This window comes from Stegodyphus dumicola, chromosome 4 (assembly GCF_044657685.1).
Source record: "Stegodyphus dumicola isolate Sdum_Otavi_A_Nest chromosome 4, ASM4465768v1".
Lineage (NCBI taxonomy): Eukaryota > Metazoa > Arthropoda > Arachnida > Araneae > Eresidae > Stegodyphus > Stegodyphus dumicola.
The window spans coordinates 222839578-222865335 of NC_140771.1; the positions used below are offsets into that span (position 1 = coordinate 222839578).

Below are 25758 nucleotides of genomic sequence, written 5' to 3' on the forward strand. Positions count from 1 at the left end.
TAAAAATACTTGATTGTTTAGTGTATCAAAACATCGCACATCTACATATTTATAACTACATTTTGATTATACAAAGATTTAAAAAGAATATGTGACTATTTTTCCCTTTAAACAACTCTCAACTAGACAAAAGATCTGAATAAATTTAATTTAATTATAATAAATTCCATACACAAAAATTAATCAAAATTAATTACTAGCCGTGAAATCATTTTAAACTACAATTCAGAAATGAAACTGCATAAATCAGCTAAAAGCATAAAATTTATTCATTAAAACTGAAACTAAATTTATTTCCTTTCCTTTAAATTAAAAATATTACGAGATAATGATGTAACAAAGAAAGCATAAATGTGTTTGAAGTGATTAATTAAAATTTTTGAAAAGACAACTATGAAGAAATAGACCGAGGAATTAATCATACAAAGACACATTTCTTCTTTAATATTTTGACAATTTATTAACAAGGTAAACATTTAAACAATTAACAAAATAGATATAACATTAATATATACAACATGAAAACAGACGCTCACATACGTACACCTGATGTAATTCATTTGATCTAACTTTAGAAAAAAAAAAGCATAGCTGCCAGCCATTAGAAATATTTAGCAGAAATAAATATGATCAATCCTTATACTAATTTTAATGAATTACTGAGTGAAAACTATGTTTTAAAACATATAGTAACCATTCTTTGTTGTACATTTACAATTTTAATTACAGAATACATTTTTTATGGTCTATATAAGGGCAGATATAGTGTACGGTTGTGCAAGTTGTACCTAAGAAAAAATAGCTATAAATCACAGAAATAAGATAAAGAAAATAAAAATTTGTAGTAATAATATCTTATGTTGTCATTGCTGATATTTATTGCAATAAAATTCTATAGTCTACTTCCTTGGATACGATTAACAAAATTTATTAACATAAACTTAATACCGCTTCTAAAACACATATTCTAAGTCGTACCACCTATAGCTTAAGTCGTACCACCTATAGCTTAAGTCGTACTATGTTTAACATTGGATAGTTATAATAAAATTTCCTATTTCTCAATTAATTTATTTATACAATTAATTACAACAATGATCACAAAGCTATTTTTTCATTTTCATGTCAACTCCAGCACATAAGTTATATACTCATCCTTTGCATTTTAGGCACTGAATTATATTCTCCTAATTTATTACAAGGAGACGAACACAATGATAAACAATATGGTTGACTAAGGGGTAACTCATTTAGCCAAATGAGGTGCAGTTGGTGTGAAATTATGTAATATTTAAAAGGTACAACTTTCACAAGCTTACCATACAATATTTCTTATATAATGAGAGATTTACTACAACAATAAATTGAAATCTCCAAATTTTTCAGTTTGTTTCAAAATGATACTGGTTTTGGGGAAAACAAAGTTATATAAAATTCAATATTTATTAACAAAACAAAAGATATAAAAGATAAATGTTAGTTCATATTTATACAAGTAGTGGAATGAATAGAAATATATTTATCACATTCAGAAATGCAAAAGTAAATGAAGAAATATATTAAATTTTCTATATTTAAGAAGTGTGAAATACGGAAATATTTAATATGAATCAATTTATGTCTTAAGTACTTAACAGCCAATATTAAAATTGAAATCATTAAAAAATATAAATTTTCTGCTCTAATTTTTCTGATTTTAGAACTATTCAATGATTGTGAACTAGAGATAATTTATTTAACAGTTTTAATATTTATAAATTCTTTAAAAAGTAGGTTTTATAATTTTATCAAAAATTAAATATATTTTATTTGTGGCTATATGCAAATTCAGAAAATGTCTTATGCTACAAGAAAACATCTTATCACTAATTTTCCAAATTTGTTAATTATAAAGGAAAAAAAAAAAAAAAAAAAAACCACTTCAGGATTATATTTTTAAAGGAAAAAAGCCTTTGTGGAGAACTTTCAGTATAAATAGCTTCCATTTGCATTACCTGGAAAAAGTCTCAAGTTGTCAGCCAAAGGAACTGATTATGTTTGAAATATTGAATTCTAGACAAATTATCAAGCTTTCACATTTTTGACTGTTTTCTCATTTGTGGATTCTAATGACATTTGTTTTGTAGCCCTTTTTTGTTTAGCTGAGCTCTACTATACAATTTTAAAATTACTCATTCTATAGACACAAATTTAGCATAATTTTTCTTTTAGAAATAGATTACATATACATTAATTTAATTTCTTTATCATACATTTTTATTATTAAGGGGAATTTAAAAGTAAATTACTGACGTATATATACATAATAAAAACAAATTTCAGAGAAGTACTGATGCACAAACACTGAGACGTAAATCCATATATTATAAATTGCAAAGTATATAACTAACTCTATATAATGAAATAATGAATAAAACTTTATTTTAAAAATAAATGAAGATGACTAATTTTCAAATTTACTGATTGTCATTTTCTTGCATTGTTTCAATTAAGCAGGGTTTTACTACATGAACTAAATAAAGCAAATAAAACTTCTTTTTTTTCCCCCTCTTCTCGAGCACTGTGAGAGGATAAATTATAGAGAGATTTGTAGAATAATATGTATTTGAAGATAACATGTAAATTTAACAATTAGTCATTGGCTGAGTTTAAAGTGCTGAAATGAAATTAATTGCATTTCATAACAATTTATATAAAGCAAAAACAAGCAAACAAAAAAGTAGTGATAAAAAGGATTAATGTAATGGTATAACATTTCCAACATAAAATCTTTGACAGCAGACCGTGTATCTTTTATCTTAATTTCAGACATAAGCAGTGACAATGACATTCTTGCAATGTATCTTTTACTATGTGGATTTAAATTAAAAAATTGTGAATTATGTAATTTACATAAAGACAAAATATTTAATTTAGCATGGCCATTTAATATTTCTTAAACATACTATTTAATTTATTAAGCAATTATTTGGATCATACCAAACATAAAATGGCTGTCGCTATTCCAAGAATAGAAACTTAATTCAGCTTTTATTCCAAGGGGCAGACATTGGAATATTAGAATATTCAACAAGTACAACTTATTTGTGATTGAAGACATAGCAGGAATAGATATTTTCATATTTTCCTTCATATAAATGCAATATAGTTTCCACTAGAGAATCCATAATCATTCTTCTTTTGAAGACAGCCATTGTATATTTAGATTCTAAAATGATGAAAGTTCATAGCTGCTACCAAACAATGGAGGAAAATTATATGTTTCAAATTACACAGTTTAGTCTAGTGGAGTCAGTTAAATTAAAAATGTGAGAAAACACTTTATAAATCCTTATTCTTAAAAAAATAAAGAGAAATTAAAGAGAAAAAATATAAACTTAATATATCAGACCAGTATATATGAATGTGGATGAAAATGGCTAAACTAGCAGTTTAAGTACATATTTTAAAGACCAGAATCTAAAAAGCCATTCATTTCATAATTAAGTACTGTTATTAACCAATTTAAGTCATATTTGAGTGCCAAACTATGCAGCTGCTGCTCCATGTGGTGATTAAGTTTTTAAAAAGCTCATCAGATTCTGCATCCCTTACAGAAAAGCTTTTTGAAATACTTTCATCCATGATTTTCATACCAGCAGACTTCAATTCATCGCATGATTTATTTGCAAATAAATTATCACAAATGATATCAAATAATTAGAATGGAATCATTAAAAATGAAACACAGAATTAAATTCAGGTTTTAAAATATTAATTTTCCACATGAATATTTATCAGAATGGGTAATGTATCACAAGTTTTCTCCATTATTTTACAACAACATTGCAACAAATTTATCAGATTCATGATCTATTTAAATTATAGACCTGTACATAATTTTCAAGTAAGTGATATTATTTAGTCAGTAAAAAATTTAAAATGTTTAATATGTACATAAAGATAAAACCTACATCGACACTATACTAGTACTGTGCCACAAAACGAAAATTGTTTAGAACGGCAACCTTTCTTTTAATGATTTTTTACATAAGCATATTGCTAAGTTTCAATGCATGCCAACAATCTGCATTTTAATGACTTAACTTATCAGCATCAGAATGAGACAACTGACATTTGCATAGAGAATTAACAAAAATTGTTTAGAATGGCAACTTTTCCTTTAATGATTTTTTACATAAGCATATTGCTAAGTTTCAATGCATACCAACAATCTGCATTTTAATGACTTAACTTATCAGCATCAGAATGAGACAACTGACATTTGCATAGAGAATTATAATTTCATGAATGACACACCATTTCTAACTATATTATACAATAATGGAAATAATAAGAATGGATCTTTAACCAATATAATGTAAATGTTAAATTTTTATTCTAATTAATGTGAAAGCAAACTTTAATTCTGCATTTATTATTTACAGTTTATGGCTAAACTATTTTTCAAATTTTATTTACCGAAAACACACGTTGTTTTTATAGCAAATAATTACATATGATAAATAACTGAAAAGGTTATCATGCAAGCCTTTCATTATAGCCTTGCATCCAGTTATTGGAAGAACTGAGTTTGGCACCATTTGTTTTAAAGCACAAAAATTCCACTGAATTTACTTACAAAGTTAAATTTTGTGTATAATTCGATCATAATTTGTCAGTTTTGTACTAATACACATGAAGAAGTTTTTATGCATCTAAAAGTATTTTACATCACATATATAAATAGAATGTTTTATAGGATATGTAAAACTACAGATGATGATTTTCATTTTCATTTTATAAGCTTTGTATACTAGCAACAAATGTAAAATATTAAAACTTATATTTTCTCAGACCTTAGCATCCACTCCCTTGTGCTTGGTTTCAAAGTAATTTAAATATCATTTTACATTAAATTCAAACTGAAAAAACGTGGTAGTTTGCCTGTTCGTTTTTGCAACCAGTAATCATATGACAATTTCACTATTATAATAATTATAGCAATAGCCATCAAGCTATTCAAAATGTCTAGGTAATTTACCAATTGCACCTGCTGTGGGCATAACTGAGACTTTTTTAATTTATAAATTGCTAGCCCTGCATATATGCCACTATCAGTTGAACAAGTAATTCCATCAAAATTACGAACAGCTCTATAATTATCCTGCAACCATGTTTGAAAACGAACTGTATTACAATCACAATTCCATGGATTACCTGAGAGATATAACTCATCAAGTAAACCCCCACGAAATTGCTCCAAAATATGTATTGGTATCTCTGTCAATTGGTTATTTGAGAGATGAAGAGCTACCAAATTTTTCAACAGCCAAGTACCTTCCAGACCTTTCAGTGAATCTATGACATTATTGTTCAGATATAAAAAGGATACATCTGACCACAAAACAGCATCTATATGATCAGTAGTTAAAGATTTTATATCATTGTTAGAGAGGTTTAACATTTTAGTTTTATATGGCAAAACCTCTGGTAATCTAACAAGCCCTCTGTTACTGCAATCTACAGTGACGACAAGTTTATCTTTAGAAATAGTGCAGTTACACATATTTTTTTTACAAATGGGATTTTCTTTGATTTTTAGTTCCATAGTTAAAATTTCAAGACCATATTGCACTGTATAGTTATGTAATTCTGGAGGTTCAATGCATAATGCTCCTTCTTTGTATGCTTCATATTTCTTCAACCATTCATTCATTGGAAGCAATTTCTCGTCACATACCCATAAATTACCTTAAAAAAAAGGAGGTGAACATTAGTTTAAATAAAATATGTATTTGATATACATTATTGAACTGAGTATACAGCCAACTTCTAATTATTGTGCAAAAGCAACCCTGTGTAAAAGCAAATGTTTGTTATAAAATAATAAAAAAAAGAATTACTATCACAGACTAAAAATAAAATCGCTTAACGCCAAGCTTATTTTAACCAAGTCCTTTTGGTGAATTACAAATCAATGATCGTAGGATATGACTGCAAAAGTAGTAGATTGCATATACATCAATACAGAACTATTTTCTACTTTTAAAAAGTGTTTGCTTTACAGTATGAAGTATTTTTGGTAATCATATTGTATGCAATCTACTATTTTTATTTATTTATTTATTTATTTATTAGATGGTGCCAAAAAAATGCTATTTTTAAATTATAGCATGCTATAAATTGGCAAGAAAAAGAAATGAAAACAACAATCATTTAATGCTGTCACCTAAAATATAAACAAACAACTAGAAGCAGTAGATTGCCCACCACTTTTTTTTTTTTTTTTTTGATTACCAAAGTATCTTTTATTAAATATAATAAAAAAAAAATAAATAAATAATAATAACATATTAAATTAACTAATATAATTAAAGTAAAGATACAAGTTATTAAGAAGCACATTTATTGTTTTTAAAATGCCCAGTTTGTCAAACTACAACTTATAATTTAGAAAATATATTAAAGCAAGCTCTTAATGCCACATCCGTTGGCAATGTTAGAAATTAACTATTTACCAGGCACAGAGTCGTAGCTAGGGTTTTCAGCACCCAGGGACAACTGAAGATTTCATGCCCCCTATTGCTTGCCAAGGATGGAAAACATTTAATTCTAAAATGTCGTAACATCAGTTTGGCGCCCCTGGGATTCCGCGCCCGGGGACAGATGCCCCCCCTTGCCTCCCTCTAGCTACGCCCCTGACCAGGCAGCATGAAAGACAGATCTTATGTCTTTTGTAATGCTAACACTTATCAGTTGTATGGTTGAATACAGCATCAAGTAATTAATTATTGTTCATTTTGATAAGAATCCAATAAATGGAAATATTTAATGATACATCTGTGAAGTTTAAATAAGAAATAAAAGTATTTTGAACAAAACATATGATAAACTTGATATGCGGCATGTACATCTGCATGCACAAACTGATGAATAAGATGTCAAGTAGAGAATTCATTAGTTTTGCTACTTAAAAGTAATTAGTTACAGAAATATAAGAGCATAAATGAAGACAAAGTTTCAATCCCAAACTATTATATTTAATCTTGAAAAAGACCATTTTACTTTGCCAAAAAGTTAAGTAGAAGTTTTAGTGATGAGTTCTAGGATATTCAAATAAATTTTAATATGATAAACAAAAACAAACGATGTTTTTATTGGTTTGTTATATTTTATTTAACTAGTAACAGTCTATTCTTAATTATGCAAATACCCATTTTAAGAAATACTTGTCTTCTGGATATTCATTGAAAAGTTTAAACATTTGTCAATATATGTATTGTAATGTGAAACAATCCCCACCCACAAATATACCATTTATATAATACAGAGTATGGGCAAAGAACCATAAACTTAAATGTAGCCAAAAATTCTTGGATAAGGATTCAAACTACATTTCTTAACTTTTAACCAGTTAACCAAACTTATGTTATAACAAGACTATAAAGTTTTGATAATAAAAGCGTTATATAATAATTAAAAAAACAGTACGAGTAAATTGTGACTAAGTATCAACAAGTAATTAAGGGTCTCAATATTGACACAGAATGACATTGAATTATGGTTTACTTGTAATGCGAAAGTACATCGTTATTACCTTATATTTTTCAAACATTCAGTTTTTACATTAGTACAAATATCTGTTAAAAATTCTGTGATACCTGAATATATAAAAATACACTGCTTTTCACAAAATATAAATCAATAAATCATAAATCAAACATTAAAATTTAAAAAGTAAAAAGCTAAATCTTACCAGTAAGATTTACTTTTTCAAGCATATTATTGCTTTTAAAAGTACTTTCATTCAATGTCTTGAGTTCATTCATTGCCAAAGATAGAAACTTGAGATTCTTAAGATGATAAAATGACCGAACTGGTATCTGCTTCAGACTGTTAAATGATAAATCTAACTTTTGCAAATGTGCTAAATGATGAAAACTATTATGCTGAATGGAAGTTATTTCATTATAATTCAGTAATAGAATCTGTAGATTTTCCATACCTCGAAACCAGTCACTATCGACAGACTGAAGATTATTACCAGACAGATCAAGAACTACAAGATTGTGGAGGTTATAAAAAGCTTTAAATTCAATGACACTGATTCTATTGTTTGAAACACTAAGGTTCTGAAGATACACTAGGTGCTCAAATATATGATCTTGAAGAACAGATATATAATTATCAGATAAGTCTAAAACTTTTAAATTTTTCTGTTCAATGAAAGCTTCTTTCTCAATCATTGATATCTTGTTATCAGCAAGACTTAAGATTGTGATATTTGAAAAATGTTGGAGATCTTTCTGCTGAATTCTGTCATAAGTACCATTGCAGACACTTACATCCAAAATCTGTAAATGCTTGAATGATTTTACAGCTTCAGCAGCAGCATTAACTGAATCCTCACCTATGCATGTCAATTTTGTTTCGGTACCGGCAGATAAATCTCGGCACATGAAAACCTCATCTGATATCAGATTTTCACATTTACACAAACTGTTATGAATTATTTGCATATATATTATTTTGGAATCTTCTTCACAATATGAAACTATGAACATGGCACAGAAGAAAGAAAATGCATATCTAAAAGCCATTTTTGATAGAAACTTGAATGTGATTTTAAATTCAGAATACTGAAATTAAAAAAACAACAAAATTAATTATTTAGATCTCATACACAAAGAAAAAACCAAAAGACTAATATTACTGCATATCAGTTCAAAATGAAACTATAAATAACAAACCATTGCAGGCCAGATAGCTTGTTAAGTCAGGACATATGATTTTAGGAAGAAAAATACACATAAGAATTGTGAAAGATTTAAATTCTTAAAAATTGTATGCATCAAGAAATTCAGTAAAGATATTTTTTTAATTTATCTTGGAGTTCATCAATTTTAAAATTTAGAATTTCAAAATGAATGCAGAAGTTTCAAAGCAACTTTCTTTTTAATTAAAGAAAGGTACTTTCTGATTATCTAAATCCCTGGTTTCAACAATCAGTAGAATCATCTTTTAATATACACTCATGTCCATAAATTAAGGATAATTCAGAGTTATGCGGAAATCGAACTCTAAAATAAATATATCACCAGTAAAATCACTACACACATCTTCAAGAATCATATGCAAATTTCAGGAAGTAACCAGATGACACCGATGGTACGTCACAATGACGAGAGTGTAAGTTGGTGTATTTAATTATGGCAAAGCACACGAGGGCTATCTGCCTAAAGGGGGGGATGCCTTTCGTGGAGGACTTTCTAAGGGAAACTGGCTCGTATACACGTTACACATGGGGAAAACCACGAAAACGCCCATGCAGCCAGCCCGTTCGCGGGATTCGAACCTCAGACCGAACTACCAGTGTTCAGCGTCTTTACCGCTCGGCCGCTGAACGACGAGAGTGTAAGAGAGTGATATATAAGGAATACAGGCAAAGAAGTAAAATTGTTCGCAGGCGCTTTATAAGCATTTCAGTGCAATAACCGAATAGTTATGACACAAAGGACGCATTTGGACGATTTTTTACATGGTAGAATTATCAGCCGTCTGGAATGTGGGCGTACCAAACTGGAAGTATCAGACAAACCTGGACTTGCCCAGAGTGTCATTCCCAGGCTTTGGCAACGATTCTAAGATGATGGTAATGTGAGTAGACATTACAGCACAGGTCGCCTCAGAGTTACAATGCCGAATGAGGACTGCTATTTGGCAGTTACTGCTAAATGGCCTCAGCCTCAGATCTGTCTTGTCAGCTCTCTTTAGCCACTGGTACGACAATTTCAAGGCAGACCGTGTACAGACGCTTAGGGCAGATTGGTCTATATGCTCGTAGACCTGTCAGATGCGTTCCACTTACTGCAATTCACTGTCACCTGCGGTAGCCTGGAGTAGAGAGCATGCATTGTGGACACCGCAACAGTGGGCTTGTGTGATGTTCCCCAACGAGTCCAGGTTTAGCTTGCAGTCTGATTCTTGCCGGACTTTCATATGGAGAGCTCCAGGTAACCATTACCACCAAGAAAACATCATTGAATGACACCGTTACGATGCTGCAGGAGTGCTTGTTTGGGGTGGAATTATTCTGGGTTTCAGAACTGACCTGCATGTTCAAATTGGAACCATAACAAGCCAAATCTATTGGGACGTCACTCTGGAACAACATGTACGTTTGTTTCGGGGCGCCATGGGCGCACAGTTTGTGTTTATGGATGACAATGCCAGTCGTCAAACACCGTAAGCGAATGCCTTCAATCGGAGGATATCACCCGTATGGACTGGCCAGCATTCTCACCGGACTTGAATCCAGTACAGCATGTGTGGGACATGCTTGGCCGATGAGTTGCAGCCCGTCAACCCCCTCCTACATGTCTACCGGAACTTCGGAGAGCATTGCTTTTTGAGTGGTATAATATCCCCCAAGATCAGATCGATAATTTGATACTCAGCATGCCTAGGCGTTGTATGGACTGTATTGCATCGTCTGGGAGACATACAATGTATTAACAATCATACCAACCATGTAATATTGTTTTTTGTAAATAGGTTTTTTTTTTTTGTAATTTGCTCCAGGGAGAAAAAATCGCTAATTTTTTTAATAATATCAAACATATAGCATCTTTTTTTTGCTCTTTACCTTTTGTTTAATAAATAAGCTTTACAAATAAGTCAAATTTGTTTTGCTTCTAACTCTTTCTTTGCCTGATTTTGCATTATCCTTAATTTATGGACATGAGTGTATTTAATATTTGTGATATATGATTCTTATTTATGTAACAACATCCAATCACTGTATGCATATAGTACTTGTTTGTTTGAGTACTTACAGATTTACATCCTTTACATTTAGCCACTATTTTGCTAATCAGTGTTTTCTGCCCCCAAGGTCATTTTTGAGTCATAACTAATAGTAAAGGTGCTGTTTTTAAAATGCTTCTGTTTAGTATTATTTATTGACAGAACCTATGAACCATAAAAACAAACAAATATTTCCTGCCATTTGGAAAGAAGGCAATGAACTGGAGATTTCTCATGATGTGTAGATAATCATAAAGTTCTGAAAGAAAATTACAGAAAATTTAGCTTTATTGAAAATAAAATTTAAAAAAAGGGTACTGATGTATTATGCCATTAACTGTGAAACTGTCATCAAGCAGTGTGATTCAGAGCCACTTGCTGATAAACATGAGGAAACATCTCGCTTTTGTCTAATGTAATCCTAGCTGATTCTCAATATTCCACATACTGTTTTTGTGAATAAGGATATAAATTAACTGCTATTGTTATACTTTTATCTTGCATTTTGGAAAAAAAAAAAAAAAAAAAAGAGAGATAAAAATTTAGGACCTTTCTTTTACAGGACAGTAAGCAGTAGATTATTTTCAAAGTTATGGGAATCCTACCACCAAAAAAAGTGAATATTAATGGACATAATATGGTTGACAAAACAGCAATAGACTGGAATAAGCATCTTTGGGAATTTGCATTCATAGTGTTTTAATCAGAATTTCCAGTTAAATCGGGTGGCCAAACCAAATAACAGATACAGTACAAAATCTATAATCTGGACATCCATTATCCGGAATGACCTATAATCCGGACCTCAAAGCCACGAACTTTTTGTATACTTTACACATGCGCATTTAATGCATGCTTCCAATGGTGAGAAAAGTGACTGAGAGGTTATTGAAAACAAAAAATTTCGATTGACAAGTTAGTCAGTATTCTTGACACAGCAATTACAGGACTTGGTGGAATGAAGGGAAAAAGAGAAAGTAATAGCACAAAGAAACGAAACAACTTACATTGAAAAAAATGTTTAATAAAGTAAACAAACAAATCTTAAGTTTTATTTTTGTAAATTTTGATACCCTTTACTTCATAATTGCTCTTTATTTCATAAATTACGGTTTCATAATTTTAACTGTATAATTTCTGCATGCCATCTTACCAGATTTAAATTGATGATCTATAATCCAGAAAAACCCCTAATCTGGAATCGCCAGAAGTCCTGACAAGTCAGGATTATGGACTTTGTACTGCATCAACAAAAGCCTTTTTATGGAAGAGAGAAAAAACAGAGCAGGTTGAATATTGATAGTTTATGAAATAAAAAGGTGCCAGTGTTTTCAAATTCTCCAGGAACAATTAACACAACTATAGTAGAATCTCCCTCAATTTGAATGGTTCAATGATAGCCAGCTTTCATGGTTGACAGGATAATACATAAGTGCCATAAAAAGAAAAAACACAAAAAAAAATTCTGGTGAAGTTTAATTCATAAATATGAATTCTACACAAGTAAAATAACATTTAAAATTGAAGTAAAAACAGCACAAAGTCTGAGATCCAGAATCATTAGGACATTCGTGATTCTGGTATAAGGTACTTTTTCCCTCCTTTCAGCATGCCTTCATTGTGTAACTGGGGTAGTTCAGTCCAAGGTTCGAATCCCGCGAACGGGCTGGCTGCATGGCGTTTCCGTGGTTTTCCCTATGTGCAATGTATATACGGGCCAGTTTCCCTTAGAAAGTCCTCCACAAAGGCGTCCCTCCCTTTAGGCAGATAGCCCTCATGTGCTTTGCCATAACTGAATAATCCAATCCAATCCAATCCAATCATTGTGTAACTGGAAGCATGCTCAATGCATAATCAAGAGGTCTGGAGGTCAAGTCCTAACAAGGGTATCGTGAATTTTTTGTCTCCAGATTCAAAAAATTCTAAAAGACTTTACAAATGGTTTCTGAACTAAAAGTTAGTGGATGATAATCTGCCAGGATTCGGCAACCGAGTACCCTCCTCCCAGTTATCCTTCAAAAGTAAAGTGACCACATTTTCAATGAGACAAAGCGGGACAAATGGAATGAAATGAAAATTGTAATTTAGTTATGAAAGACCAATAATTCAAAAAAATATATTTTATTATATACATTCATATAATTGTCTATAATATACCAAAATTTGCAAAAATATATTTATTATTAACTATTGGTAACTCTATAAAAATGTTTGTAAAAAACAATAATTTGAATATTATGTTTTTTAATTAATTTAAAATTGCATTAAAAGAAAATTATGATTTTCTTTCATGGTCATATTTTTTATCTGAGTGAATGCTTTGCAATAGAATCAGATCATTTATTAAAACGTTGTGATTTCTCACATGAATTGGTCAAATTATATTTTACGCATAATACAGATTTTAAAGTTTTAATGTTCAACTGCATTTTTTCAATTGTCCATATTTTATTGATACTAGAAAAAACACGTTCTGTTGCTGCATTTGTTCCTGGAAGGGAAAGCGTGTATTCTACATTTTTCAAAATATTTTCGTAAGAAATATTATTCTGTTTAAAATGAAGGAATAACTCCGTCCATTTTTTTGTCTGTTCCACATTTGCAGACAACAAACATTTAATTTTTTCATCAGTAACATATCTTTTTACCAATGACACTTCGTCAAAAACATCATTTTTGCAAATATTATTTTTCTGAAAATGGTTACTAATATATTAAAAAGATTTTTCCACATATTCCCTCCTTTTTTAATGTCACCCAATGAAAATATTTAATATCCTCAAATTGTCCATTCTTCAAGATATTCCAAGCAGTTATTATAAAAATTTCTGACTTCTTTCAGAATATCACGTCCTTTAATGGCACCTTGTTTTTCCAACCTAGTGATGTCCTTTTGAATAACTAAAGGAACGTAATCGTTATCAAATCTTTCTCTCAATTTTGTTTTTAAATTATTGATTTCATTTGACACTTCCGTAATTGAAATTTTGTCCCCTTCGATAAGTTTCACAGCATTGTGAAATAACGTAGCTTGGTTGTGGATGAACGGAAGACAAATTTGTGATGTGTCATTTTCAAAAAAGACCTGCAATATTCTTGGACATTTTCTACAGCTGGTAAAAGAGCTAGCCATCGTGTTTTCCTGTAACCAATAATTCTTTCATATTCGATTCCTGCGCTTTCACAAAACTCCATCAAACTTTCAACATGACCAGTATATATATAAAAATACGAATAAATTTTTGCAATAATATTTTCAACAGCCACTGAAAGTAAGTCAGATGATGTTTGAATAGTATTGTGTAGATTGTGCAAGTTAAACAATGTGTTATTGCAGTAGTTGTATTCAAATAATGTGTTATTGTTGCAATGCCACATTGCACATATTGTTGCAATTTTCAACAGCCACTGAAAGTAAGTCAGATGATGTTTGAATAGTATTGTGTAGATTGTGCAAGTTAAACAATGTGTTATTGCAGTAGTTGTATTCAAATAATGTGTTATTGTTGCAATGCCTTATTTCAGTAGATTGTGTGTTGCACAATCGTCTGCAATAATTTTTTGGTTCAAATGTTCGTTAAGTTTCGTAAAAACGTTATTGATGCCTTTTCTAGCTTTTCCACCAAAATTTGCATTAGTGTTATCCTCACAATAAGCAATAATTTTATTGTTCAAATTGTTCTTTTTCAAAATAGTAATTACTTATTGAATGAAAATGAACCGTCAATGAAACAAAATCTAATATTCTAATTTTAATTCCTGTTTCTGGATCAAAAAGTCTAACAATTGTGGGAAATAATTTTAAATCTTTGTGGTTGGAAGCATCTCATAATATATGGATATAAATGTGCATTTACCTAAGTTTTTTTGCAATTGTGAAAACCAATACAGTCAAGTCGTTAATTCAGACACCCATAATCCGGAATGATCTATAATCCAGACCTCAAACTACAAACTTTCTGCGCATGCGTCCGCGTAAGACCTTTACGGCTGCGAATATGCGTGTGAGCGTGCGCAAAACACGTTTACGAATGCGTGTTTAATGTATAACGGAAGGTATAAGCTAAGCTAAAATTATCTAATTCAGTTAATGTTGCAGATTGCGTTGTTCCTTAATCTTCGAATTGGATTCGGCTTATTATTTTTTGCAGACTGTTAGAGCAATTTTATAAAAGTAAGCTTGAAATTTCGATTATGTCAAATAGAATATCTGATATATATTTACTAATATGTAAAGGATCTACAAAGCGAAAGTATGTTTCGAAGTCGATTAAACAAAAAGTGGAATTGCTGCAAAAAATGGATAAAGGCATATCCTTTGTTTATCTAAACTTTAACGTTTGTTTATCTAAACTTTGTTTATCTTTAACGCTGCGGCGCGCAATGAATTGGAAGTTGATCTGTCAGCACTATCCGTATCTTCAGCGCAGATGTTTTTATTTTATTTGGCTTATAATTCCTTACTAAATGTAGTATTTCATCTCGATGTACTCGGGCTTTGATATGATTTAAATCAAATTCCTCGTCATTATAATTCACTTCCGATAGCAAAGAAAGTGACAGAGGTTATCGAAAACGAAAAAATTTCGTTTGACAAATTAGTCGGTATTCTCGACACAGCAATTATAGGACTTGAACAGTGGAACTCTTTGTAACTGAACAAGAAATTATGTCTGTTTATAGAATTAAACAGAATGTATTATCCCATAAAAAACGAAGCAACTTAAACAACTTACATTGAAAGAAATGTTTAATAAAGTAAACAAATAAATATTAAGCGCTTTATTTTTTTTTGTAAATTTTGATACCCTTTATATCATAATTGTTCTTTATTTCATAAATTATGGTTTCATATTTTTAACTGTATAATTTCTGCATGCCATCTTACCAGATTTAAATTGATGATCTATAATCCGGAAAAATCAATAATCCGGAATCGCCGAAGTCCCGACGAGTCCGGATTAATGACTTTCGACTGTATAGTGATAAAACATTACAAATAATTGTTCGGTTTTTGTCTTTGCAAATGTTTTGTCATGCAATGTTTTGATCATTTGCTACGTACAATCAATTGATCTCAAACTTTGATTGTGGTTTATGGTGGGGAAAGCAAATAGTCCTTCAGCTAATGCTAGCCGTTCCTCCGTTAACAATACATATTCCTTGACAAGACATAACGACAATGATCGAACACCACCAATTAAATCTAACTCATTACATCACCTAAATTATTTTACTCTGCATGCATTTTATGTGTTTTTTTTATTTATGTTTCTTTATATTCACTATAATAATTAATAAATAATAGGTGATATATTTTTAGAGTACATTTAAAATAAGAAATGCAGATATTTTCTAAAAAGCGGGACATTTTTAAAAATCTGCGGGACATGGGACAGTCCTCCAAAAAGTGGGACTGTCCCAATCGGGATGTGTGGTCACTTTATTCAAAAGGTATAGTATATGAGGTATTTTCACTCTTTTCCACAAGCCTGCATAGTGTCACGCTGGATGGGATGGGTAACTGGAGTTCGAATCCCAGCAAAGGCATTGCAGATTTCTTCACCTTCTTTAAAAAAACCCTAATGGCTCAACTTCAAATTTTGGAAATTTCCATAGTTTAAATCTAATATAATGGCAGACATGGCAACATTTTGGTGTACTTATTGTTTAGGGATAGAAAACTGCTAATGCCCCACACAGCAAGCATCAGAAAAAGTGCAATGGGTGCACATACACCAGGTGTCAAAATTTAAGGATGGCAAAATTTTTGAATTCAGAGGAGCACCAAGAAGCAAAAATTAGGAATGGCAGAATTTTTAGATTTAGGAGAGGCAGTAGAATTTAAAGGCAACGGAATTTTTAGAATTCAGAGAAATACCCAGCATCAAAATTTAGGACCCACACATATGGCATCTGGCAGCAAAATGTTTAACTCCAGCCCAGCCCCTCCTTCCAACTACTAAAGAGTGGAAAGTCAATATCGATTATTGAATACAGTGCAACTGCTTAGCTAACAGGTGCTTGAAAATAACAGGCAAGATTCGTCGTTAGTACCGAGAAAAATCTCATTTACAGCATACCTGCCTTCTTTTGTTACTATATTCTCCATAGACTAGTAGACTTTGTAGAGCTTCTTTTATTAGTGCTTTTAGAATGTTTATTGTATTTTTTTGGCTGGTGATACTGAAATCCAGATCTTAGATCACACCAGATAATTATGCCTGGATTTTGGACTTCGTATGCTACGTGCTTTTAATTCATCGGTCTCAAAAATAAATTTCTGAAAACATTCAGAATTCCCGATGGAAATAGTACAAATTGGTAAGGGAAATAAATGCTTAGTGAATGATTCAAAGTTGTTAATACAATTTTTGATTTAATACATTTAAAAATGTATAAAAAATATATATAATGTTCTCTTCTCAGCTGAATTCATTTATTTGGTTACCAGAATACCATTTTTGTTACTTATGTATTATCCCATTAACAGTGAAACTGATGCCAAGCAGCACATTTAGTGCCAGTTATGGCTAGGCATACCATTAAGAATACATAACATCTGCACTTTCATCTGATTTTACCTTCAATGTTTCTTAGTAAGTCATGCTCTGTTTGTTAATACTAAGCAATTCTTTCTTTCTAAATACATGAAATATATATCTGTCAGTCATAAATTTGTAACACAAGCTCTGCTATTTTGCACTCACTGTGGTACAATAACAGGAATGCTAGCTAAGCTCCTTGATGACTATCAAAAGGTTAATTGCTGTATTTTTTTATTTTCATTTTGAAAAAAAATTACTAAAATTTGAGACCTGCCTTCTATATATTCCTTGAATTATTTTCAAGATTATGGGATCCTATTATCAAAGAAAGAATTTATTAATGGGCATGATATATTTAGCTGAATATAGCAAACAAAACAATAACAGAATCAAACAATTACCTAGGCGAAGTTTGTATTCATAGCATTCTAAGCAGAATTTCAACTAAAATCAGAGGCATAACAAAATTGTAGAAATTAAAAAATAAATAAACAAATAAATAAATAAATAAAAAGGCTTTTTACGAAATGAAAACATAAAACAGGTCTAACACTGATCGTTTATTAAATAAAGAGCCTTTAGTTCCTTCAGAGTTCTGCAGGATCAACTGGTGGAACTTGCCTGGATCTCCAGCAATTTTCATGGATAATTGTGTGTTGCTACAACCATCTTAGAAGTCAGCAAATTTTCAGAATGGGTCAAACTCTGGCAATTATACAGATGACTTTTCTTCCCATAATCATGCTCATAAACATTTTTTAAACAAGCAGTGCCATTTTAGTATGTGTTCTTTTTGTTGTATTTCAAGTTCCAATAGTTTTTATAAACAAATCATATTTTTTGCATTTAACTTAACCTTTCAATGCATGGTGATGCATATATGAATCATACCAAACTTTATGGAATTTAGCATAAAAAAAATTATTAATGGTTTACTAGGCTGATTTTTATCTTAACATATCTATATCAATGTTTAGCTGTTTTTTTCCTGAGTAGGTGGCAACATAAAACTGTACTCTGTATTTCATTGGTGCCAAGAACACAGAATTCATTTCTGTTTTCTCGGTGGTCAAGCTAGCTTTGTGTTATTCATGAATTCGTTAGTAGAGGCTTAAAAATTTTATTCTATATAGCTGAAGGTATGCACTTCTCATTTCTGTGTTAAGATTTAACCAAGGAATTGTTTTAAAATGAAATATTTTAATTTTTTTGTTTGATTCATATATGCATCACTATGAATTTATGATTAGGTTTCACTCTAGAGTGCCATTTGATGCATATATGAATCAGGTTAAAATTTAGAGTGGAATTATAATTATAAGACTTCATAATACTTTTTATTTCATGCTTATTTTTATATCAGCAATACCCACTCGATATTTGCATGCATTGTTGTTATTTAGAGTCATAAAATATTACTTTTGTCTCTAATTATGTAGTACGTATATTGTTTGTTTGTATTGAAAATTCCTTTGATCTTTTTTATCTATGCTCATTTAGTGAGTAATATTTTTCAAACATCTTTTGTGTGAGTTCAATGGATTTTTTCACAAGTTTGATGTATACTCAGGCCAAGAAAATCTACCTCATAATTGCTTAGTAAATGAGGCATAACTGGGCACCAGTGGAAGTATTGTGATTACACTTTCTAGAGAGATTCCTCAAAATCAAAATTTTAAATTGTATTTCTACAACTTTCATACTTCAGTTGACATAATGAATTATGTAGCTGATGAGGGCATTCTTTGTTTGGGAACAATGCGTAGAACAGAATTCCACGTTGCAAGCTCCCTACAGATGAGCAACAGAAGAAAGATTTGAGTCCCCTTAACGTTAAATAAGTTGCAGGTTGTAGTGGAATTGAAATATGTAATTTAATGTCGAAAGAAGTTCTAGCTTCGATAAGAAGAAAAAAAAAAAAAAAGTTACTATGGACTGTTCAAATGTTGTGAAACGATACAACAAACAAATAGGGGGGTGTAGATTTGTTGGATAGATAACTGAGATCAAAAAGTGTTATATGATCTTTTTTTTACCATTTCTTAGACTTTGCGGTTATAAATGCGTGGTTGCTTGCGGTCATAAATGGGCGTTCTACAGAATGGAGCCAACCCCAAGGGTTTGCTAAACCTGGCTGCCTTTTGGGTTGGTTTGGTTCTGAAATGGGTGAAAGATCAGTTCCTAAGCGTGGAAGTCTGAGCTGTCTTTTACAAAATGATTACAATGTGAAAAGAAGAGGAACCGTATCAAACATTCCTCCAACTTGCGTCTGACAGGATAAAATTCAACATGTTCCCATATGGAACAAAAAATCACACTCGTTGTAAAAGGCCAAATTGCAAATTCCAAACATTTATTGGATGTGAAAAATGCGCTGTAACATCATGTCTAAATAAGGATAGAAATTGTTTCAAAATTTCCCATACAACATAAATTGCACAATAAATGTACATGTACAAAATATATGATATGTCATTTTTATTTAAATTTAATTGCAATTTTAAATTTATAAAGTCTGAACATGATTAATTAGAATTAAGTTTCAAATTAATGTCATTATCTTCTAAAAATAATAAATACTTAAGTATTTTATACCAATATTTATTAATTATATAATTATAAATTATTTTTTCATGTGGTTACATTTTAGTGCTAAATGCATGACGATGCATATATGCATCAAACCTAAAATTTCAAAAAATAACCAATAAAAAATGTTAAATAATTTTTTTTAATATTTTTCCATGTTTTTTTAAGCCATGATCATAATGAAAAGAAAAAGTTTTTAAAAAATCATGCATTGAAGGATTAATTTTAAAATATGCACTTGTGGAATTTGCCAGCAATGGTAAAAACTGTGGTAAAATTTTTCCAGAAATACAGAATTTTGCTTCAAAATATCTAGAGGGAACAAAAAGGAAATGCATTTGGTAAACATCCGGTGTTGCCAAGTGTCTACAATTCTCTGATTTGAAATTTTGCTTTCTTAGACAGAAATAGGTTGTTGCATATTTGGGAAAAAGAACAGAGCAAAAAAATTACAGAAAGATTTGGAGATGAATATATGATTTATTTTTAAATGTATCACATAATCCTTATTTAATAATTAAAATTTGTATTTTAAATTGCTAAAGTATGTTTACTTTTCATGTGTTGATAACATTTGTTAACTTTAAGTATTTTTAATCTGGGAATCTTTATGTGTATATATATACTATATTATTAGCACTGTGAAAACCATCTACTTGCACCCAATAAGTAACTTTTACCTTTTCATCTGTAAAAAGACACCAAATTGCCTCAAGATGGTTTCATTAAAAAATAAATATTCTTTCATGGTTTAATGGTAGCAAACTCCAATGTTTAATGGAAAAATATGTATGCACCTCTTTTAATGTAATTAATATCGTCTTCACAGCAATTTCTTTGTAACATGAATACATTACTTTTTTATTACTTTATCATTTAATTTCTAGCATGTTTTTTCCAGTTACACTTCAGAAGTTTACAACCATTTCAGCGCAGATCATTGGCTAAGTGGAGACCTAGTTGCTAGTTAATGCCTTCAGTGCATTCTTCTATAGCATAATTTCCAAAACACTGCTGACAGAGTATCATCATTCTTGTTTAGCATTCCTCTAGCCTTGCAAATAGTGATACATTACATACTACAATGGTCATCAAAATTAAAAGATAATGACAGAAATAAAACGTAACTGACACTTAATGAAAAATTATTAATAGAAATTTGTACAAAAGCATTAGTTAACATAAATTACAATGTTTGACAGTTGATTATTTGAAAAATATTGAAATTAAAACTACATTTATGGAAACTGGAAAATGATAGAAAAATTAAGTCATCTCTTGTGGAAAGATTTTTCTTTAATAATAATATGTTTTATGGTCACCTTGGACAGATATGCATACTTCACATCTTGATTTCATAGACTTTATTAAAGTGTTGATAAAGTCATATGGAACTGAATTCTAAAAATGCACTTTTCAGCTCTTGGAGGGTCTGGAGATGAATTTGGTGCATTAAAATTTAATGCCATGGCATTCCATACAAGTTCAAGTTTGGTCAGTAAGATGTCCAATTCATTTCAGTGATATCTTCTGTTGGCAAGTATTCTGACATAATATATGCTCAATAAGAACGAGCATTGCCATCCATGAGCAAAAACTCTAGGTCAACGGCACCCTTAAAAAGCAACTAGGGATTCCAATACCTAAGTCACAGATCTCGAAGCAGTTACAGAGCCTCCTTGAAAGATATACTGCTCAGTGCAGCCATTTGTCCTAATTCCTCCCCAAATCATTATACTGCAGTTGCAGAAACGAGATAAATCACGGACAAGGTAAGTTAAATGTGCTTTTCTCTTTCCAGATCAAAACACATCTACAATCCATGTTCAAATTATATATGGACTTCTCAGTAAACAATACTAGGGCACTTGACCACAGTAACAATACTCAGTTGTCTAAGCTCCAATAAACATGACAACGGCACCAGTTTAAAAGGGCCCATCTGGAAGCTGGAGTGAGTGGGACACAAACAATTTTGGCTTTCTCACATACAGTCCAACCTCGTGAAGCCTTCATGCAGCAGTAGAATGGCTAATTCAAGTTTCTGCGGCAGCTTGAAGGTCTAAACCAAATCAATTGTAGTTGTTCTGCAGTTTCTTCGAGCTGACAATAACAGAAGAAAACATTCTGCGGCAGCTTGAAGGTCTAAACCAAATCAATTGTAGTTGTTCTGCAGTTTCTTCGAGCTGACAATAACAGAAGAAAACATGTAGTTCTCATTCTTGGTTGCCCTTGACCTCATTGTCTATCAACTGATTCAGTGTTTAGAAAGCGGCTCCAAATTCCTGATACGACACTTTGAGGTATTTCAAATCTTTGACCACTTCCATTTGCAATCCCTTGATTCTACCAATTATTCGCCACTTTTTACTTTCACTTAAAGGATGCCTTTGAGCCATAATTACTGAATACTCATCCCTCTCAGAAACCACATTCACTTAAAACAACACTACAGACCAAAATTCCAATATGTGTCCATTGCGCACCACATTGTCAATTATCAAATTTGCATATTTCCAGTGTTAAAGTATGTGCAGAAGTGCAATTTTGTGTTCAATTGTGTTTAATTAACATTAATAATTACAGCCTGGGGCACTGATTGCAACACTAACTTAATGAATATATTTTTTCTCATTATCCTTTAATTTTGATGAGCAGTGTATTTTGAAAGAGGTTTAGAAAAATTTTTAATATATCAATTTATTATGCCAGTTTTGCTTTGAATTACTGATTAAATTTTGTCACAAAATTCAAATTAGAATGATTAAAGACTCCTACCATATTTATAATAATAGTAATGAACTTAAATTCTTACTATTGCACATGCAAAACTTATGTGAAATTGAAAGAGCAATCTACTTGCAAGCACTGCATAACACTGGCATAAAGAAAAACCTGTGGTTTTAGTTTTAAAATTTTAGCCTTTATAAGGCTGCAAACAGTGACTGATTTGCAAAACTAGAGGTTCGGGATAAAACCTTATACGGAAGACCTCCCCTTCCAGAAACATTTTTTCCTTTTTTTCAGTTCAGAAGTTATCACCAATACAAATTACATAGTATATTTCCCAAAATAATTAATAACTTAATATTTTTCATTGAAATTTAATTAAATAAATATATTTCATCTCTGTTGTACACTTTATGGTTTCAATTTGTCATGTATTATATGAGCTTACCCATTTTAAACCTGTATGTTGTTTTCTTAGAGATTAATAAAACTTAATTAAATCAGAAAGATAAGATGAAAACACTGCTATCATTTGGAATATCAATTTAATAATTACGTATATGAATAGAAAATAGAATAAAGTAATTCATGTTTTTCTCAATACTGAAGAAATCTTTTCTTCTGATGTACTTTTTTCCATCATGAAAGAGAAAATTGCCATCTCTGGCTAATGGACAAAATCAGGGCAGAGGGTAAGATGGTACACAGCACAGGACATATGATTATCAAATATATTATATTTCTATAAGAAAGGCGGCCAATTTTAATTTGCACGTAGGCAGCCAACAGTATAGGATCAGCACTGGAGACAATTTTTCGCTAATGATTACGATAATGACTTTTGAAACAAATAATTTTAAACTTACAGTATGGGTAGAAGATAATATAAAAGCATACCTTTAACACTTTTCCTCGAGTTAAGAAATGCTACTTACACTAAAGTCAAATTTTATGTGCCTTGTACCAGTAAAGTATTTCATGTCTCTCAAATAAACAATTAGCATACATGCCTGAAAGAACTATAAAATGCAAGACAAATATAATTTGAATGAAATCTGCTGTCATTTCCAGGCGTGTATAACTGGAAATATTATAAACAGCAGATAATTAGATAAGGAACTTAGAGGTTTTTAAATGAAGATACCAGACAGCATATGCACATGCATGTTATGGCAATGTGCTCAGAACATAATAAACAGAAGGTGGTTCTTTCAGGAGCCCCAATGCCCAATTTCCCCATTTTCATGAAGAAAAGCACGCTTATGAGCAATTATAAGATGACTTTGGGACTCCAGACCTGAGCCTTGTGAAGCTTAGTTGTAATCAGACGCTGAGTGTTACTTATTTATATAAAGGGTTCACATGTGCAGCAAAAACAGATCAGGAATCAGAGAACTACACAAACTCGGCAATATGCTTTGACTAATACCAAACTCCTTATTGTTTCATTTAGCAATTCTGCGGTAAAACACAGTATTCATTAAGAACTTTTAGTGCATTTTAGTGCAGTTTCTTTCACTGCTGGCAAAGTCCATAAGTGATGTATTAAAACTGAAATGAAAGGGAAAATATCACAGTTTGTTTATAAAAACCATTGGACACATTGAAATGCAACCAAAAAAAAAAAAAAAAAAAAAAAAAACCAGCAATGTTGCTTGACTGAAGGATAGTTATCCTGCTAAGGTGGCAGTGATAATATATAAGTACAGCAAACTCTAATGTTCAAGAGTTAATATGTTTCTTGTATGGTTAATTAAATGAATGTATTGTAATTAAATAAACTCACCTAATTCTATAACTGATAAAAAAAATTAAATTTAAAAAAATAATAACAAGGAATAACAAAGGAAATTAAACAAATTAGAAATATTGCTTACAGATTCTAGAAAGAAATTTAAATGCAAGAATTCAACAATAAACAACTTTAATTATTAGTGCCCCAAAATAAGCATGTATATTTTCAAATACAGCAACTTATACAATATTTTACACATAAAGTGTTTTATTCATATTGTTATTTGTGATACTGAATTATGCATATAATTTCTAAATAATTTTGCAAAATATGGCTACTTTACATTTAAATTAAATAAAGACGCTAGAAAATATATGATTCTTTTAAGATTATTTAAGACTCTTAAAGTATTTCGCTCCATAAATCTATTGTAGTAATAGACACGGCCCCCTCCCAAAAAAAAATCAGCTTGATAATTTTGTATATATTACACTGCATAAAAGTGCATAATTCAATCAAAATTATGAAATCATTTCAGATGCAAGAATTAAGAAAATTCTTGTCTGAAGTAGCAACAACAATAAGTTAGCAAACTTAAATATTATTACATTTTTTTTTTTTTTTTTTTTTTTTTTTTTTTTTACAAAATTGAGGGTGTCAGAAAATTTTTCTTCATTTCTGTAGAAGAACAGTCCAAATATCGGTTACGTTTAAATAGATCTGAATAATAAACACAAATAAAAACAAATACATCAATAATAATAAAATAAAGCGTTGTTAATACATGCACTTCATATTGATTCATTTAGAAAGTTACGATCAGTCGCGCTTCATGATAGTCCTACCTACACCCTATATTAATTATGCCCAACCTTATTTCCATAACCCCTGATGTGATATCAGCATGATATACGGAACTTTCGAAAAGCCTGCTAATGAAGGTTGTAACGTTACTGCTGAATACTGAAAGGTTAGCGAACATTTTATGAAAATAAAATTTAAAAAAAAAAAATGTACGTAAAGCAACACAGAAATTCAAAGATGGAGAGCTGAATTTACATTATTTCTTTACAAAAATTCCAAAGATGTGTATAAATGTCAAAAGTTATTTAGCCTAAAATTAACTCTTTGATTATGGTTATATAAAAAAAATCACTGACAGCTGATATGACTGTAATAAAACATTTCTTCGAAGATAAGAGAATTTCTTAATATTATAAAATTCATAAATTTTGTCAAATACATACAAGATGTAAACAAACGTAGAGATGTTTATGCCGCTACTACTGTTGCCAAATTTCGATCATCTCCGAAACACTTGTTGCAGTTGTTTACAAATTGAAAGAGTTCGAGGCCATATAGTTAAAC

At 30.6% G+C, this 25758-nt stretch overlaps 1 protein-coding gene across 1 annotated transcript; it reads right to left on the reverse strand.

Annotated features, from left to right (window-relative positions):
* Window positions 1-315: 315 nt before the first annotated feature.
* LOC118205560 (uncharacterized) lies at window positions 316-25758 on the reverse strand. The gene is made up of 3 exons (XM_035377850.2): window positions 25638-25758; window positions 7739-8621; window positions 316-5733 (listed from the first exon to the last, which is right to left on the reverse strand). The coding sequence occupies exons 2-3, from the start codon at window positions 8580-8582 to the stop codon at window positions 4889-4891; spliced, it is 1689 nt and encodes a 562-aa protein (XP_035233741.1). The 5' UTR covers window positions 8583-8621; window positions 25638-25758; the 3' UTR covers window positions 316-4888.